This window comes from Mytilus galloprovincialis, chromosome 6 (assembly GCF_965363235.1).
Source record: "Mytilus galloprovincialis chromosome 6, xbMytGall1.hap1.1, whole genome shotgun sequence".
Classification (NCBI taxonomy): Eukaryota; Metazoa; Mollusca; class Bivalvia; order Mytilida; family Mytilidae; genus Mytilus; species Mytilus galloprovincialis.
Genome location: NC_134843.1, coordinates 89,480,584 through 89,501,839, shown reverse-complemented (window position 1 = coordinate 89,501,839; position 21,256 = coordinate 89,480,584). Strand labels below are relative to the sequence as shown.

The following is a 21,256-nucleotide window of genomic DNA, read 5'->3' as shown; positions in this document are numbered from 1 at the left end:
AAATTCTTTTTTTTTACCCAGATAGTTATGAAGTCTAATTAACATCCGCTACTTCAATTTCTTTAGGAGAAAAAAAAAAAGAAAATGCCTACCTACCTACCCACTGTCTTAACCTTGGGTAGGGTTTGGGCAAACCAAAATATTTTTAATTGTGGCCCTAAATGCGATACTTGAAATTGGCGTTAAAACACCAAAAATCAAATCAAATCTATTATGGTTCCACTAAAGTCAAAATATAAGACACTACAGAAATATACAAACTTTGCCTGTATTTTTCAATCTATAATGAATAAAGTACTACACTATGGGAACATATGTTCATGTAAACATTCTTAACATATACACACTGTGAAAATTGTAAATAAACTTGAAATTTTTATGTTGTGGCCAAACCGGTTTTGGGGGTGAACACCTGGAGGCCTGTGAGATGACTTAATTTGTTTAAAATTGGTATGGACGAATACTGTTACATGTAATGCAGTACAAACTATTGTTTATTTGTCAAATAAATATGTTTCAATGACATTTTTGTCCAATTTCTGTATTGTACCTTCGATATTCGTTCACTTAGATACACGAAATTAACTGAAACTCGTAAATCAATACATTTTCTTAAAAATCAACACTAGCTTGTACTGCATTATATGTTACAGTTTTCATTCATACCATTTTTAAACAAATTAAGTCATCTCGCAAGCTTCTAGATTTTTTGAAAATGAAGTGTTCACCCCCATAACCGGTTTGGCAACAAGATAAAAATTTGAAGTTTTATACTAATTTTCACAGTGTGTATATGTTAATATAAAAAGAAGATGTGGTATGATTGCCAATGAGACAACTATCCACAAAAGACCAAAATGACACAGACATTAACAACTATAGGTCACCGTACGGCCTTCAACAATGAGCAAAGCCAATACCGCATAGTCAGGTATAAAAGGCCCCGATAAGACAATGTGAAACAATTCAAACGAGAAAACTAACGGCCTTATTTATGTAAAGAAAATTAACGAAAAACAAATATGTAACACATAAACAAACGACAACCACTGAATTACAGGCTCCTGACTTGGGACAGGCACATACATAAATAATGTGGCGGGGTTAAACATGTTAGCGGGATCCCAACCCTCCCCCTAACCTGGGACAGTGGTATAACAGTACAACAGAAGAACGAACTATAAAAATCAGTTGAAAAAGGTTAACTCATCAGATGGACAAAAATACAAGTTAAAGTATGCTTAAATGAACATATTTTCCCATAGTTTTTTACTTTATTCATTATAGGTTGAAAAATACAGACAAAGTTTAGCTGTTATTGAAGTGTCCTATATTTTTACTTTAGTGGAACCTTAAGGTTTATGACCCCTTCAGTAGCCCTTTTTGTACGAATTTTTCAAACATCAATTGTATCAAAACTACAGATATAATGAATAATAGAGACAAGCCATTTTGTACATATACTAGGGGGAAAACTTATAATTTACTGTTTCATGCATTTAAAAGAAAAAGAGTAGTTTGTGGCAAATAAACCAAGATTTTTATAGAAAATTCACAGCCTTTAATACAGATATTTTTGATACAAAATTTGAAACACCGATTTCTCACTTGCTTTTCTATGATGTGCTAGTGTTAATTTTTTACAAAAAAGTTCTAACCAACCTGTAAATTCTAAAATACCTTGTGTTGAGTCACTAAAGTTGAGCGCACCCTAAAAGGTGTACTTGAATTGGTCCATATTTTTATTTGTTTTAACCAATAACTACATTAAAATTGCTTTAAGGAAATCAACACTAGCAGTTGCATGCAATTATCCTATATCTATCAGTCATCAAATTGCCAAATATGATAGTACAAGGAGAAAGGCTGTGGATTTTCTATAAAATTTCCATATGTTTAGCATTGAATCAACAGAAGGGTACATAATCCTTTAATTCGTACCTGGTTTACCTTTAGAAATCAGAATAAAATTGAGAATGGAAATGGGGAATGTGTCAAAGAGACAACAACCCGACCATAGAGCAGACAACAGCAGAAGGTCACCAACAGGTCTTCAATGCAACGAGAAATTCTCGCACCCAGAGGCGTCCTTCAGCTGGCCCCTAAACAAATTGTACACAAGAAACTAAAAGTTAAAATAATACAAGACTAACAAAGGCCAGAGGCTCCTGACTTGGGACAGGCGCAAAAATGCGGCGGGGTTAAACTCCAAATTGTACACAAGAAACTAAAAGTTAAAATAATACAAGACTAACAAAGGCCAGAGGCTCCTGACTTGGGACAGGCGCAAAAATGCGGCGGGGTTAAACATGTTTGTGAGATATCAACCCTCCCCCTACATCTCTAGCCAATGCAGAAAAGTAAACGCATAACAATACGCACATTAAAATTCAGTTCAAGAGAAGTCCGAGTCTGATGTCAGAAGATGTAACCAAAGAAAATAAACAAAATGACAATAATACATAAATAACATCAGACTACTAGCAGTTAACTGACATGCCAGCTCCGGACTTCAATTAAACTGATTGAAAAATTATGTCTTCATTATATGAATATCAAGCACAATCCTCCCCTTGAGGGGTTTAGTATCATACCATCATAAGATATATGAGAAGAACATAACCCAAGCATTCATATAACATAAATGTAAGTAAAAATATAGCCCCATCTTTTACAACATAACATTAGAAACTTAGAGCCATGCTGCATTTTTGTGCCATTGGTTTCTAACACTCTTTATGTACATTGACATGAAATTCCTATACTGAACCCATAACATTTCAACCATGTAGTAACACAATTAGATGCATTCGACATTCATTGTTTTCATTTTTTTTTGTAGTTTTTACACACTGATCAAAAAATTGATTACAAACATTTATCACCGGAAGAGCCCATAACTTTAGCACGCTCTATCCTAAATGGGCGATCCCCTATTTTTAGTTTAAAAAAAAGACAATATAACTAATCATTAAGTAAATTTACAAATGTAAATCAATGTATGCACGTAAGCTTTGTAAGTCTACAGTACTTTTAATAGAAACAAAAATATTATATTTCAAATTGTTTCAACTGACCAATACATGATTTAATAAATTATCTAAAAGTTATTAAACAACAAAGCAAACGTAAAGCGACAAGGACAAATTTAATGAATATCTGACTTGTGTCGTCATGGAATGTATATTTGCATGTTAAATTCAGAAAGACTTTATTCTATTCAATTAAACTATTATAAATCTAAGGAAAATTTTTATAATAACTTGGAGGTATGGGGGAGTTCTGAAAAAAACATGTGTCAACCGCTGCATTTTGCCCCTGTCCCAAGTCAAGAGCCCCTGGCCTTTGTTAGTCTCAAATGTTTTTGGATTTTAGTTAATTTATATGTTTTGGAGTTTTGTCTGACGTCCATTTTTCACTAAACTAATACGCATCTTTATTAAGGGGACAGCTAAAGCATACCTCCGGATGTGGGATTTTTTTGCTGCATTAAATACCAATTGTTGGCCTACGGCTGTTATCTGCTCTTATGTCAGGTTGCTATTTCTTTGTTATCTGCTCTTATATCGGGATGATGGCCTACGGCTGTTATCTGCTCTTATGTCGGGTTGCTATTTCTTTGTTATCTGCTCTTAGGTAGGATTGTTGGCCTACGGCTGTTATCTGCTCTTAGGTCGGGTTGCTATTTCTTTGTTATCTGCTCTTATGTCGGGTTGCTATTTCTTTGTTATCTGCTCTTATGTCGGGTTGCTATTTCTTTGTTATCTGCTCTTATGTCAGGTTGGTGGCCTACGGCTGTTATCTGCTCTTATTTCGGGTTGCTATTTCTTTGTTATCTGCTCTTATGTCGGGTTGCTATTTCTTTGTTATCTGCTCTTATGTCAGGTTGGTGGCCTACGGCTGTTATCTGCTCTTATTTCGGGTTGCTGTTTCTTTGTTATCTGCTCTTATGTCGGGATGGTGGCCTACGGCTGTTGTCTGCTCATAGGTCGGGTGGCCTACGGCTGTTATCTGCTCATAGGTCGGGTGGCCTACGACTGTTATCTGCTCTTAGGTCGGGTTGCTATTTCTTTGACATTTTCCCAATTCCATTATCATGTTTGTTGAAATTAAATTAAAACAGCAAATCTTCTATTACCGATTGGTTAAATTAATCAAACAAGTGTCCTGTTTGAATATTTTTATATTTGGTGATACTAAAAGTCAAACGAATTCAATATGTATTTTGCTTCACAGTCAAATATTGATAAATCGAGTGCTCAATTATCAAAAACTTTCATAAAATAATAAGTAACTAGAACACACCCGCGAAATCGCGTGCATTTAGAGAAGAGGCGCGAAAGATACAAGATGGACAGTCAAAAATAGAAAAATAGACTAATGAACGCGAACCCCACCAAAAACTGGGGGAGGGGGGGATCTCATGTGCTTTGGAAAGGTACATCCTTCATTCCTCGTCGTCGTCGTTGTTGTCGTCGGCGGCGGCGTCCACAAATATTCACTCTGTTAAAGCTTTTTGAAATTTTAATAACTTTCTTAAACTATCCTTGATTTGTAAAAAAAAATTCTGTTTTCCGTGTTTTACTTATAAATGGACTTAGTTTTATGCCAGTAAACATAACATTCATTCAGTGGTTAAATTTAATAAAATTTTAATAATTTTCTTAAACTATCTTGAATTTGTACCAAACTTGGAAAGAAGCTTGTTTATAATCATAAGATAGTATCCAGAAGTAAATTTAGTAAAAAAAAAAAAGACTTTCTTCTTCGTATTTTACTGACAATTTTTTTGCCAGGAAACTTTACTTTCACTCTGTGGTTAAAGTTTTTAAAACTTATTAGATTTCTTTAACTATTCTTGTACCAAACTTGAACAGAATCTTGTTTATAATCAAAAGCTAGCATCTTGCACAAAGTCATTTTTTTCTCTGACTGTTTATGACGGCTCTAAAAACATTATATATAGGATGTGTACTGATTTATGATTTAGTCTTAAATGCATGATTTTTTTTATTAGTAGTTAGTGGCTTTTATCTGGCTGTCAGTAACTGCGAGTACTCTCAGATCAGAACTTAGTGTCTTTTGGTTTTTGGGATATACAAGTACCCGGCCACGTCCACCTGTTTTTGTTAGATGTATTTCTATTTATATCCATCTGATGAGTTAAGCCTTTTTCAACTATTTTTATAGTTCGTTATGTTACACCGCTGTCCCAGGTTAGGGATAGGATTTGGGATCCCGCTAACATGTTAACCCTGAAATTCTGTATGCATGTACCTGTCCCAAGTCAGGAGCCTGTAATTGAGTGGTTGTCGTTTGTTTTAATTACTGTGAATTTAGAATTTATTGCAATTTTGTCATTTCAATCTAAAATTCGATTTTAAATTTTGCGATATTGAGAAAAATACCGTGTAATTCATATAAAATTATTATTGCAATTATAACTCTGTTGCATTTTTCGCAATATTAAAAACATCACAATAATTTCTGAATTAACGCAACATGATATTGCAATTTACTTCCTTAATCAAAGAATCCCTGGAAAATCAGTATCTTATAAATTGTAATGAACATTAAGTATAACTGCTCCCCCTACCTTGTCATCAGGTTTTGTCTAGTCGGTGTGTATGGTTGTACAAATATTGGTGTTGGTCTGTTTGGAGTGCTGGAAGACTCTGATGAAAACAAACTAGTATGATAGTCAGCTGTAAAACAAAGACAATATAAACATGCAGAAAATATAAATACATGTACATGTACACATAGACAACAGATACATGAATTTAACTTTCACATGAAAATGTAGTTAGGAAATAGATGCAATGAAACTATAAATGTCTACTTCTAGTTTTCATGTCTCATATGATATGTACATGTATATATGATGATGGTGCTTTCTGCAAAAGACAAACAATATTCGTCTACTTCTGTATGCAAAGGTAAGCAATGCTCTTTAACTAACTATGCCTTCAACTAGTTCTGTGTGGTTTACAGACTCAACTGCATGGTAAAATTGTTGTGCAGTTTGCTCTAGACAATTTTTCACCATTTAAATTTGTTCTGAGCATTTACAAAAAAAATGTATCATATGAGCCGGTACGGCGAAATTGAGAAAAGCAAGATAGTTGAGGTGAACAATGATAATCGATTTATTGCTATTGTACCAATGACAACGATGTTAATTTCATTGACCACAGCAATGAGAAGTTTATACTGTAATACATGTTATTTCTTAATGATAATTAAATTACCCGAACTACTTGTGGTACCATTAGTAAGCCTTGACGAAGACCTTGCATGGATCATTGGACTAGCACTCATGTGGGTGTGAGACCTGCCTCCTAGCAGTGAAGTCTGAAATTTTAAATAGTCAGATTTTAAAGCTTATACTTGCATGACATAGCTATTGAGTAAATAATCATCATATGATAAATACAACTGTCATAACATTTATACTATTAAACGAGAAGACCTCTTTTTGTGTGTCGCTTCTCTTCCTTCCCAGATAAATTAATCATCGTGCCTCTGTGTTCTATAGGTAACATGCATGGTTGCATTTGTCATCCATTCTTATGATTATTCAGATTGAGTTATTTTTGGAGAAAAACGACAAAAAAGGTGTCCGGATATTGATTCCGTCATCAGACTGACTTTTAGTCAAATATAAGACTTCTGGTTTGAAATAGCACAAGTACAACCAATCGTATGATATATAACAAAAATGAAAAATAAATAAGCCAATCAGAGCGTTTTCCATGTCATGGTGTTTAGATCGCAAAAACCACAACTATTATAAGAATAAGAATATTTTTATTTCCAATTAAAGGGCCCTATAAAGAGCTTTCATGACATTACATACAAGTACGTAAGATTAGACATAAATTAGAGTCAAATAATATAAGAAAACAACATTGTTTAATACTATTAAAAATGCTATAAGAGGCCAGGACAGAACCAGATAATACAATTTACATCTTTAAAATATACCATTTAAAATCATATACCACTCAAAATATGTATATTTGTGGCTAATTTGCATTTATTATTTTATACCTCTTTAGAGAGGGCAATTATTTTTCGCGTTTATATACATGTAAACTACGATTATACTACTTTAATATATAGACACTCTCTGTATTCTGTCTACTTTTTTCTTTGAAATGTTTATTATTTAAAGGTCATACCAGTTGCATATATATTAAAATAAGTAAAACATGTGGAAACAAGAATATGTTCATAGTACACGGATGAAAGTGAAAGTAGTGATTTGGCAAAAAATGAAAGTAGGGTAAAGATTAGTGGGAGGCTGGGTCTGTTTCGGGACGTCGGGATCGGGTGTTTTTAAGCTCGGGATTTGGGGATTGATCCTTACGGAATCCGGGAAATTCAATATATTTTTCGATTTCGGGATTTTGGGATATGAATTTCTTTAAATTCTGCATTTCGAGATTTCGGGATCAGAACCCCTCCGACCACCCTCAAATTAGCCTTAGTCGGTCTCAGTCATTTATACAAGATTCATATCCAACCATTGGCATGTTAATAAGGCTCTCAAAAGAAAAAGTACTGATGGATTGTTCTAGAAGCATATTTTATTAGACTAAAAATGGTCTATATATAAGCAGTTACATTTATTTCATGTTTGAAGCGATGCAAATTTTTAATTTAATTTGACATTTAACAAACGATGCATTGTAGCAAAGGAGAAGAATAATTGTAGTCTGGGGCCAGAAACACAAAAAATAATTGAATTTAACAAAAAGGAAACAAATATCGGACTTTGGAAAAAGGGAGAGGCTTTTGATACCTTTTATGAAATTCTCCGTACATAATATCTTTTACAAAATATCATCCTACAACAGTTCACAAGCTGTATATGCCCGCGATTTCGCGGGTGTGTTCTAGTAATAAATAATAGTAAAGGAGTAGGTCCGGATTTTTTAGCTTAAATATAACTGTATGGCTACCAATAAACCTAAACTATATCATAAGACCATGTTTTATATTTGAAACTCAATTCACATCTGATTTTGTTACTCACCACTGAACTAGATGAACCCGGCCCTCTAGCACTGACTGGTTTCCTGGTGGAACCCACTGTATCTAGAGCAAAGCTGGGTGGTGGTAGAAATGGAGGTGTGACTGGTTTCAATGTGTCGTTTGACATGTTAGAGCTGGGAGGATTTATATAATGAATTGAAATAAAGAAAACATTTTACTATAGGTGCCTAATACCGATAGAGTTTAATATAACAAATTGAGTGTGTTAATTATGATAAATCAGTTCAATTAGGACAGATTCTTGGGTAAGGGTTAAGTTTAGACCAGATAAACTGTTTTAGAGAAAAAGTATTCATCTTTGTTATATTATTCTGAAGCTGTGTACTTGAAAGAACAGATATAGCACATAGTTTACTTAAAAACAGTGCTAGGAGCAATATTGAACTTGTTGTGATATTGTTTGCTCTAAGTTGAAGGCCTCACTCTGATGTTAAAATGAGAAACAATCTTTTGCTTTTTGGTATTTTTTATGTGAGTGTGTAGAGATTTTGTGTCTTATCTATATAAACCATTGTATTTAATCTTATTTTGACTTTTGGAATACAATCTGTACTGATAGTTCAAATCTTTGTACTAAAACGTTTGAAAACATGCTGTCACAATAATGTTTTTATTTTAGTTAGTTTAAACATATTTATTTATAGTGGATTGGGAAACAAGTTTTGCAACTTATAATAATTCCTTTCTACTTTGTGGAACTTTTCAATATCATTATTCAAATGATAAATACATGCTTCTGGTGAACAATCTTTATAGAACAGATTATACATACAGTAATGTCTCCCCTTCCAAATTTAATTAAACTATATTAGATTTATTTACCAGAGTATACACAGTAGCACTTTGTTTATTTTCCAGTGCCATCCCTGTATATGTATTTCCATAGTTATTTACTGGTGGAATGGATGGGGAGGACTGACTATGTTCCATGAAGTAGTTCATCTTTTTCACAGGCTGCAAAGTAATTAAAAATAATATTCACATTTCTTAATAGAAATTAAGTATCCCTAAGCCTGATAATTTGGCATATGGAATGTACTCATAATACCTATTCTTCATATCTATTTTAATGACACTTGCAATAGAAAATCAATAATTTCAAGTTTTCCAAATATCTATGTCTTGTAGTTCTTGCAATGAATAAAAACACTTCAACACAAAAATCAAGCAATTGGTTGTCTTCCATAAACAATTTTATTTTCATGATTGTTTTATCTTTAAGAAATTTAATAGTAGAAGATATATAGAAAAAACATTCCAAATCTCATAAATATTTTTGATATGATTCATTTTTGTCTCAATCTGTCAAGTTTTCATTTTTTTTTATGTTTATTCAGTAATTGTGTACAAGTTACATAAGAAAGCTTACAAGAATTACACAAAAGGTCTGTAAGAATATTACACATACCACTGTAAGACTATTTGTACTTTCTTGACGCACGTTGATACCTCTGATGACATCGACACAACACGATTAGACAATCTTAATGTTCCTAAATCTGTTGGAAGGCCATGTCATATAATACATACACAATTATACATATTACTGTAAGTTTTTTATTGGAATAATACAACTCGGGGAGTTTTGCAATAATAAGAACTGACATTTTGATTTCTAATTTACATGTATCTGTATGCATTGCATTCCTGAAATCGTTTCAACTAATCCCAAGTTTTGGTTGGTCATGTAAAATTGCAATAATAAATAATCAGTAAATTCTGAATTCACAGTAGTATGTGATATGTATTTATATAAAGACATAATAATGAATTGTTTTTTTTACAATCAATCCATGGCATTTAATGATCCAGTACTGAAGTACATTTTTTTATTAAGAAATGACTGTAATATGTTTTCTGTCTTTGAAGAAATAATATCAAAGATGTGGAGCGGGTTATTTTGAAGTGTACACCACATTATTTATGTTATTTCGAATAGACAGAAAAATATTACAGTCATTTCTTATAATTTAATTCTAAATTCCATTTTAAACAGTTTTAAACAGGAGTAAACCATGAAAAACCGTTTATGACGTCACGGTCACATGACAAAATTATGTCTTTGGGCTGATAAACAAAACAACGTCAGCCAATCGGAAGATGTGTTAAATCCAAAGTTAAATTATTTACCAATATTTTCTGCACATTATATATATGGCTATAGTTGTTAATTTCTGGGTCATTTTGGTCTCTTGTTGAGAGTTGTCTCATTGGCAATCATACCACATCTTCTTTTTTTTTAAAGTCAACATACCTAAAGCCTCGTTCACACGGACTTTTAATTCGAATTGAATCCGAATCGAATGCGAATCGAATTCGCTAATTACGTGTGAACTCAGCATCAATATACCAGTAACTTATGTGGGGAAAATTAAACTTTAATGATGATATTAGCATTTTAGACAGGGGCTGGAATCATGATACATTATTAAGCATTTATCTGCTTCTAAATATTTTCTTTGCAAAATTTCATTAAAACATACTTATGAATTTTATTCAAAATCAAAAACTACAGAGAATAAGGTTGAAACTTATTAATCTTAATTTCAGAGAGGCTGGCATTTTTTTTTTAAGTGTGTGTAATATTATAACATTTAACAAAACAAATGTTCCTATTAAAATGTGTTACATATTTGTTTTTCGTTCATTTTTTTTTTTTTTTTTTTGTACATAAATTAGGTTTTTTGTTTTTAAGTTTGAACTGTTTTACATATGTCATTTCGGAACCTTTTATAGCTGACTATACGGTATGGGCCGAACGGTGAGCTATAGTTGTTAATTTCTGGGTCATTTGGTCTCTTGTGGAGCGGTGTCTTATTGGCAATCATACCACATCTTCTTTTTTATATTAACATTATAAATCCATCATTAGTGTCTGGGATAAATATAGCATCCTCTGTTTTAAAATTCCCCCTATGTAAGCTATCTAACTTGTCATTACATAAATGAATTTACCCAGACCAATGGAAACGAGAAAATGTTAATTTTATTTTCAAAAGTTATAAATAAAACGAATAGAAAAACCATAGGCTTGTTTTTCTTTTTAGTGTAGTATCAAAATACATGGAACGATGTGTTACTGTATATATGTATATGTCGTGTACAAGTTGCGAGTTTGTACAGGTTATAACATGTACAAAAATATTGTACATGTTATAACTTGTATAATGCAAAAATACGAGTTATAACATGTACAAAAGTACCTCATACATGTTATAACCTGTACAGAATATTGCTTAAAAATGGTTTTAACTTGTACAAAATCGAAAAATCAGGATATTTTTCTAATATCGCAACAGATGATATTGACCTCAATAACATTTTCATAACTTTTGTATTATTCCTTCATGTTAGTGTGTTTTGTCCTTTTTTGATACAATTAATGTCCAGGGGTCGGTAACGAAGCATTCCTAAGACCTGTCATAAAATATATCTTAGGACATGTCTTATGATCCTCTTATGACTATCTATGGACATATCGTTATTTGATGAATTATAATTGTGAGTGTCCACTTTGAAGGCAATAGTAAAATACTTTCTTTCTAGTTGACACTAAAAGACATAAGAGGATAGCCAGGATAGATGTGTCTACAACTAAAATTGGGAATTGAAATGGGGTATGACTTTATTGTGTCTAAAAGACAACAACCCGCCATTGGAGCAGACAACATCCAAAGGCCACAAATACATGCTTTCAAAGTAGAGGATATATATTTAAAACATCAAAATGACTTTCGCCTCATGCAAAGATTTTATAGTTTATAAACAAAATTGAGTTATAAATTTACATAAGTCATGCAGAAGGCCAAAAATGTTGAAGAGTAGATCCAAAGATATTGATAATGAAGCGTGGTCCAATGAAAACTATTTCAGCTCTCTCTTACTTTTACAGAGTAAGCATAATAAGACATTGTTTTAGTCTTTACTTTATAAAAACGAGAGGGAGGAGTAATTCAAAAAGTTATTAGGAATCGTTCTTAAATTTTTTGGAGGAATTTAGTTACTTGTATCTTATGTAATTGTCATTGAGGAATGCAAGCTTTTAGTAAATAGTTTCACACTTATTTAAGCCATGATGGACTGCATAACACATACAATTACATGAAACCACATTTTGCCAACATAAGTCATGAAACATATATTTCTGAAACTTTATGATCATTGTCCTCTACAGAAAAAGGCACGTTTTGGCCTATTTATTGTTGTTCCTTATGCATTGGTAAATTTAAATGTATATTTTACTTCATTAAGATTAATTTTAAATTTTGTACAAGTTAAAATCAGTTTTAAGCAATATTTTGTACAGGTTATAACATGTATGAGATATTTTTTTACAGGTTATAACTTGTATTTTTGCATTATACAAGTTATAACATGTACAATATTTTTGTACATGTTATAACCTGTACAAAATCGCAACTTGTACACGACATATACAACCATTTACAAAACCATAACAGTCTAACAAAAAAATCAGTCTGGGTTTACACTGTGGACTCCACTGATATCATAACCAATTGATAAATATCATAACAGTCTAACAAAAAATCAGTCTGGGTTTACACGGGGGACTCTACTGATATCATAACCAATTGATAAATATCATAACAGTCTAACAAAAAATCAGTCTGGGTTTACACGGGGGACTCTAGTGATATCATAACCAATTGATAAATATCATAACACTCTAACAAAAAATCAGTCTGGGTTTACACGGGGGACTCTACTGATATCATAACCAATTGATAAATATCATAACAGTCTAACAAAAAATCAGTCTGGGTTTACACGGGGGACTCTAGTGATATCATAACCAATTGATAAATATCATAACAGTCTAACATTTTTTATATTTTCTGCAGGGTTTGTTACTCGTACTGTGTGGATTCAGTAGAATGTGTCCCTGTGCCTGTAGTGTATGCCCTTATATTTTTACAGTTAGGGTTTTTTTGCTTGTGAGAGTGCTGTCTACTTATTCTAGTCTTTTGTGGATAGTTGTCTCATTGGCAATCATACCACATCTTCTTTTTTATAACAAAAAATCAGTCTGGGTTTACACGGGGGACTCTACTGATATCATAACCAAAAATTGATAAATATCATAACAGTCTAACAAAAAATCAGTCTGGGTTTACACGGGGGACTCTACTGATATCATAACCAATTGATAAATATCATAACAGTCTAACAAAAATCAGTCTGGGTTTACACGGGGGACTCTACTGATATCATAGCCAATTGATAAATATTTGAAATATATAAATTTGGGAAAGCTTAAGACAGGGGTAAGGAGATACGGGTGGTATTTTGTGATATAATTAAAGCCTTAGACCGTGTTTGGTACAATTGTTTTTATTCAAACTTGGAGAAGCAGGTGTTTCTTATCAAAATAGTTTGAAAATTATCCCACTGGAAGAGTCCAAAGAGTGCTATTTAACGGTTCAAACTCTGAATGGCTACCAGATAGTTAAAGATAGCAAAGCTAAAATCAAACTCTGTGCAGATGACATTTCTTAAAATGTTATTGTTATTCCATAACAATCAGGTTCTACTTTGAATATTGACCTGTACAAAATGCACAAATGGTCCAAGCAATGGCTTGTGAATTTCAACGAACTAAAGAGTGAAACTATGATAATTTAAAAAAAAAACCAACATAATGATACCTCCTACCCATACCCCCCCCCCCCCCCCCAAATCACTATACATAAATACTGAAGAGTTAAAAATGTTGAAAAGCATAAACATCTTGGTATCTAGCTTTTCTTGAAATAATGGAAGCTGGAATTATCATTTTGAATATTATATCTCTACAAAATCACACAAAAACATAAACAAAATGAGGTAAGTGCAAAATATTTATGACAGGTCTTTTCTCGAAAGAATTTATGTATCATTTATTCGACCTGTGTTAGAATATACAGACGTTGTGTGGAATTTTAAAAAAATCAGTTTAATCAATAAAATTGAGAACGTTCAACTCGATGCAGCTCGAATTGTTAGAGAGGAGACGTGAAACTAACTAGCATCAATAAATTGTATATTCAAACTTAATTGTAAAAAAAATGTCAGAAAGAAGATGCAATCAAAAAGATTAATACTTTTTCACAAAATTGTATATAACAAAACACCATCTTAAGAAACACAATGCCCGATTCAGTTGGAAGTGGACTTGATTAATAAAGAGCTACCATTTGATTGTAATTGGGGTGGGGGCTAGGATGAAAAGTTTGTGCATTTTTTTAGTTGTAATCCCTGTCCTGCATTTTTATTTAGATCATATAAGAAATTAATCTGTATACCTGGAGACAGATTAATAAAAGCAAAGTTTTTTTTTCTTTCTTCTGAATACTATCTATTTCATGTGATACAATTATTGTATAATATGTTTTGATTTATTTGAATAAAATATGTTACATAAAATGTCCTCAAACTTCCCTTTGATCCATTTTGATAACATTTTGAACTTCGTCAGTAGCTAAATTTTATAACGAGTTTTGTTCTAAATTTAAACCATACAAACACAGAAGATGACTGGATAGGAAATCTTCAGGAAGATTGACAAAGTATCAAAAAAAAAATGTAGCAATTCTAAAAATTAGGTTGTATCCGACCTATTTATGCCGGAAATATAAGGAAACCCTATATCTGAAAAAAACATCCGTTTCCTGAGGAAAGATTACTTTTAATTGGTAATGTTTACTGAATAAAAGTGACATATCTACGTTGATTGTTCTCATTTCCTTGAAGCTTGTGGAGTCGATTTAAGGTAAAAATATAGAAATATCACTGTGTTTAATACTTAACTTTTTCATAACATTTGTCACAATAGACATGAAAAATATTTTAGAAAATGATTTAGGTTAAACATCTTGTGCAAATTGACTGTAAGTCTGAAAGAAAATAAATAAAAAGTGAAAATAATCTTTAATCTATTTAGTGGGAAAGCAATGTATCGACTATATTTTTATGTTTTTCATGGTCATAAACTCGTCAACTGTTTCGGTTCTTTTACATCCTTGGCTTTCAAATTTTCGGCTTTGAGCGTTCCTGATGGAGGTTAATCTAGAAAAACGCCTCGGACAGCATGCAATACTTATAACGTGTTGTTTTCTCTTTTTACAGTTTTGGATCGGTAGTTCAACTAGTGGACTATTAGTCCCGGAGTGTAACACCAACAATGAAGTTAGTAATTCGGTTCTGACATGATTTATAACAAACCTATTCATATTTTCCGTTTAAAATTTTTGAAATTATGAGGAAACTAATTCCCTTAGGCACAGACGACCTTAGAAGTATTTGTAATTTTTAAGTCCTTTATAGTCATACAGCTTTTCAACTGTTTCGGTTTTCATACATCCGTGGTTTTAAAGTATTCGGGTTTGTGCGTTCCTGATGAAGATTAATTCAGAAAACTCCTTAGAAAGCACTTTTTTTTCTTTACGGCATTTGAGTGATACCTCTCAACGTTGACTATCAGTCCCAGAGAGTATCATCAGCTCAGTAGTCAGTACGTCGGTACTGACATTATTTAAGATAAACCTTTATTAAATTTTCTCTTCATAAATTTTTGATTTTTTTTATTTTGCATTGGTGAAATGAATTAAACTCTTCTATCTTTATTCACCAAAATCTTAGTAAAAAAAAACATATAGCAAATAGTGATGTTTCTAGATTGAAGGAACAAAACACCTAGAGTGGGGCGCTCATATTCGCCGTGGACCCAATTTCGCCGTTTTATGATTTTGAGGTGTAAAAACTTCAAAGGATTGCTGAAATGGCAGAAATATGCCGATAAATGATATTTTTATAACAAATATGATTATTTTTGAAAATGAGACCAAATTTCGGCATTTACCGCAAAGGACCGAAAACCGGACTACGATTTTCAGCCAATTTCCTGAATGAAAAAAAAAGATTTCAAAGAAGTATTTCTTAGTAATTCTTTGACTGATTGACCTAAATTTCAGTTTATTTACACCTTTCAAATGTCTGCTATTTATCTATAATGACATTTATTTGATAAATATTGTTTAAATCTGCAGTTATTTGGTTTTAAATAGATGTGTAAAAACGGCGAAAATGTGTCCCCGTTGACAAAAACTCAGGAAATTTCAAACACCCTTTAATCCAACTTTTCAGATGATTTTTCTCAAAACAAACACGTTTTCAAGCTAAGAATATTTTGCATTTGAAGTTATCTTCATATAGAAATATCAGTACACTTCGAAAACATGAAGACCTGAACATAAACTGAAGAAAACATGGAAAGATATGGCGAAAATGAGCACCCCACTCTAGCTTCAGTCAAATGTGAAAATCGAAGGATAAACTGCTTTTGTGGCAAATGTTTTAATAAGTTGAGATATATATCCATTTGAAGATACGTTTGCATGAATATAGGGCTTAAACACCCCCCAGAATTAATGACGTATTATAAACTCGGTCGATTACCTCAAAAACATTAAGTCTAAAGGACTTTGAATTTTGTGAATCAACGGTCCAGTTTACACATCAATAACTTTCAATCTGAATAATCCTTAACCCAAACATGTAGTTGTGGTTCTGTAAAGCACATAGAAGAACTATTATCAATAACTGTATGTACAATTATAGTACACATCTTCAGTTTAATTCGACTTGTTATTAATAGTTTGTTTCATTGGGGTTATTTTTCAGGATGCAGCTTGTGACTTTTGCTACTTGTGTTGTTTTTGCAGTACTGGTTAAACATGGTAAGGTTTATTTTTTTTTATTCATTCATGTTTTTTTGTACATTAGTTTTCCGGTTCTATTAAAAATAAAATACTAAAAATAAGAGAACAACTTCAGAGGTGACAAAACAATTATGACAAAAATGAATAAATGAGAGTCAAACGAGAATCAACATAATAAAACAAAACGTTTCGCATTGGTGCGTCCCTGTCTCTTTGGCAAAATGCAGCACACATCTCTTATTCTGTTATCAATGCAAAAATATTAAGAGATCACTACACTGGAGTAATCTAATTGGCCGCCAGAGGAGGATTAGAGTTTCAGATCCAGGAATTTCTAAGATATTTGAATATGACTGTTACCTTTTTATATTTTAGTCTCTGGGTGTGACCTAATTGTATGTGAAGCTAGGTCTTGATACATCAAATGTCCATATGCGTCGAGAATATTGGTGACGTCAGCAATATATGGGCGGTCCACTGATGCATCTATTTGCCCTGGAGCAATCAGAACAACTCATTGCCGATCAGCAAGTTCAGATCGGATGGTCAAAAGGCAATGCAATGGCAAAAGAATTTGTAGAGTAGCAGCAAACCATCATCTCTATGGGGATCCTTGCTATGGAACAACCAAGTACTTAGAAGTGGAATACAAATGCATTTAGAATTTGAAAGGAAACACAAAAAACATTCATATTATGTTTTGAAAATTTATAATCCTTGCATTTGGTTTTGTTCAAATGCTTTTTTCAATGAGTACAAAACATTTCAAGTTAAGAAATAAAGAATTTATATCTTGATTCTTGTTTGTAAAGTTACATTTTCCGCTTACCAATTCGTTTTCAATTGTTCCTCGTATTTCCCTCAAGAAACACCGTTTCATAACAGTAACATTAGATTTCAAATGTGCATATACATGTACATAAAACATTAACGGCACCAATGTAACTCTTCACTAGACGAACATGTTGGCAGTTAATGTCACTTTTGTTATGCTAGAGACCATAATATTTGAAAATTAAAAAGTATATATTAAGGTGGAAGAGAGGATTCAAATCCTTGAATAATTAATTTTAAGATCATTTGATTTTATTTATTCACCAGAATTGTCTCCCGTCCGTTAGAATTTTAATGACGTCTCATCAACTCCGACCCGTCTTATTTCAATTTATGGACGAAAAATTGATGGGATTTTTTCTTGTTGGATTTGAATTATAAACAATATTTGTAGTTGCGGTGCTGAAGCATGGCGGTACTAAAATAGAGAAATTTGTAATTGATAGGATATCTTTGCATTCGCATTTATCTTTTATGTTTTGATGGAAAAATAATTTGTTTGGGAAACTTTTTACTAAAACTTTCATGTGTCATTAGATCTTTCCAATTTTCGTGGAAAGACCTTTTGTTTTTCTTCTGATTATTTTTCTTCTTCTTCTGCCTTCTGAGATGCTTTTTTGTCTTACAACATATCGAATGGATTTTTTGGCCAATGATGTTGTACAGTAATGGGGGTTTCAAAACTCACCCTGTGTGACCAAACACTTATTCTTATAGGAGTTATCTCCCCGCGTCCCCTTTTTTCTTGTTATCGCTATATCTCTAAAACCAAAAAAGATTTTAGCAAACTGTTTTCACCAAATTGTTCGTCTACTTTTGGGAATGATTTGGTTTATTTTGACTTGAGGGATCGGAGGACATCTTATGGGAGTTATTTCCCTTTGAAAATTTAAGATAGGCTATTTGTTGGATAATTTCATACGTTATAAGTCGTAGAGGCCTACACTCTTTTGATATGGAAGACCTTGGTCCATTTGAAGGAAATTGAGGTCAAGGTCAAAGGTCAAGCTCATGTTCTAAATTTTGAATTTTGCTTGTTATCATTATTCCACAGAAACTGTGACAGTAAATCATATGATGTGTTTGCCAAATTACTATTTACAAAAAGGCGCAACTTCAACCTATTTCAGTCGAAGTGTTTTGGTTAACCCTTATAGGAGTTTTCTCCCCTTATGTATTTGAAATCAGTTGAAAACAATTAAGTCTTCTGCATATACCTATTAAACTTATTTTTTATATCAATTTGAAGAACCAAATTACTTCAACAAGGAGTGACATTTTCTAACATCGTTTTTTAAATTTCATTCTTATTATCGAGGTGGAAAGACCTTCAATTGTTCTCTGAAGAATTGGTTTTTAATCTTTTCTTTGTTGTTCTTTTTTGTATTTGTTTCGTTCGTGTGTATGCACATGATTATTATCACCCATGCAAACCTAATAAAGCATAACAAACGTGTCCTTATCACCCATTCAAACCTAATAGAGCATAACAAACGTGTCATTTGCTGCTTTATCTTGATTTGGTTATATTGACATCAATTCTGAGCGATTAATTTTTCATCTGATTGAATTCAGTAAAGTACAACCGACAACGAAACTAGGTAACTTTGATAATTTAACTATTTTTCCTGTGCAATCAGCAATTTTGATAAAATTCAAGTTTATTGCACAATTCAGAACTCCGAGGAAAACTCATAACGGAAAGTTGCTAATCAAGTGGCAAAACCAGAAGCTCAAACACATCAAATGAATGGAGAACAACTGTCATATTCCTGACTTAGTACAAACATTTTCTTGTGTAGACAATGGTTGATCTACCCTGGTTTTAAAGCTAGCTATAAACCTCTCACTTGTATGACATTGATGGTTTATATCATAGAAACAATGTGTCACCCTTGTATTGAGAATAGTTCATCCCCAGCTGACAAAGGCCGTTAAAATTTAACAAATCATTCGAAAAAATATATTTCATACAAACGAAGAATACCTAATTTCCGTGGCACGTAGTGTAACGGGAATTAATTGTCTTCTTACGTGGTAGTTCGAAGGCGTATGATTTTTTTGGGCGTGAAAAATCATTGTGTTAAATGATAGGTGTATATATGGTCATTTATAGACCTGCCTTACTTGAGTGAATTTCAAATTTGTTCTGAGTGCCACGATGGATCCGGACATCGAGAATAGTGTTAAGCGGGTTGTCGGGGAAGAAATTCGAAAACCACAGAATGATTTATTGTCACAAATTGAAGGGATGTTTTCAATAAAACTACAGGAATTCGAGCTGTGTTAGGTAATTTAGTTAGGCTTCGAACTAGAGAATTGTATAACTGATCACTGTTAAAGGCAAGTTGGAAGTCACTTGTCGCTCTGACAGCTCCGGCTGTCGAGCAGCTCAGATACTGGTTCATTTCAGTAACGCAGTTAAATGAGCAATGTTAAAGGATCTGCATGAGTCAGATGCATGTGATTTAGTCGCGTTCATTGATGCCGCAGAAGTAGGTTTTGGGCTATATTGTGCCCGCAGTTGATGGCATATGTGCCGAGTCGGTCTGTGACTCGTTAGAAATCTAACTGACTGTGGTCTAGAATTACCAGGTAACAATTTGAATACTGTAGTAGGAAGTTGGACAGTATTGGAAAGTGATGAAAGTTCAACATGGCGTGAGCTTGAAGCAGTAAGCAGCACAGTGAAAAGTTCGTTAAGATGTTCAGAAAACCATTGTTTAAAATTGAATACAGATAATAAGAATGTAACTAGTATGGTTAAAAATGGTAGCAAAAAATCGGAACTGCAAAATATTGCTTGTGAGCTCAATTATTTATGTTCAGAGAACAATATAAAAATTAAACCCCATTGGATTCCAAGAGAACAAAATAAAATTGCTGATGGTTTGAGTAGATATTCAGATTGCGACGACTGGGGTATTAACACATCAAATGTTTGATAAGTTATGGGGTGGACATACACTAGACAGATTTGCTACAGATTACAACGCTAAATGTTCGAGATTCAATTATAAGTGTTGGTGTAAGAATACAGAAGTAATTGATGCGTTCTTACAAAACTGGTTTGGTGAAAACTATTGGTTAGTACCATTACCAAATGTTGTTTGTAAAGTTATAAGAAAATTGTGTAGTGCTGAGGAAAGTAGTACATTGTTGTATCCATTATGGTAGTCTTCACCTTATTAGTTGATGTTACATGATATTTTTGGAAATTTGAAACATTTCATAACAGACAAGCATCATGTAATGAGCATTAGTCCTGTTGTTCCAAGAAGGGGAACTAATGGTGTATTTGGGAAATATATGAAATTTTCCTTGATTGCATTTAAGATCAGATTTGATTGATTTTATTTTGTATTTTTGTACAGGGTTAACGCTTGGACGTTTTGTAACAGAAGCCGTTGAGGATAGTGGTATCGGAGAGGATCATTCTTTTCACGATTTGGTGGATAGTTTTTCGTCGAGACTGCTTGATGCCAGAAGTGACAGTACTGTTAGAAAATATAACTATGCTTTTAAAAAATGGAAAACATTTTCGAAAGAACATAATTTGACTTATTTGCCAGCATCGCCTATTCATGTTTCCTTATATTTAGTTCATTTACTTGATTCAGGTGCTACACACAGTACAATCAAAA

At 32.7% G+C, this 21,256-nt stretch overlaps 1 protein-coding gene and 1 long non-coding RNA gene across 2 annotated transcripts; one reads left to right on the top strand and one right to left on the bottom strand.

Annotated features, from left to right (window-relative positions):
• Positions 1–5,592: 5,592 nt before the first annotated feature.
• On the bottom strand, positions 5,593–9,010 carry LOC143081062 (uncharacterized). The gene is made up of 4 exons (XM_076257297.1): positions 8,883–9,010; positions 8,042–8,190; positions 6,252–6,354; positions 5,593–5,705 (listed from the first exon to the last, which is right to left on the bottom strand). Exons 1-4 carry the CDS (start codon positions 9,001–9,003, stop codon positions 5,593–5,595), a joined length of 486 nt encoding a protein of 161 aa, XP_076113412.1. The 5' UTR covers positions 9,004–9,010.
• Positions 9,011–14,758: 5,748 nt separating this feature from the next.
• Positions 14,759–17,317, top strand: LOC143080653 (uncharacterized). Its single transcript, XR_012979758.1, has 3 exons — positions 14,759–14,830; positions 16,741–16,796; positions 17,154–17,317. It is a non-coding gene; the product is annotated as an uncharacterized LOC143080653 (long non-coding RNA).
• Positions 17,318–21,256: the final 3,939 nt, after the last annotated feature.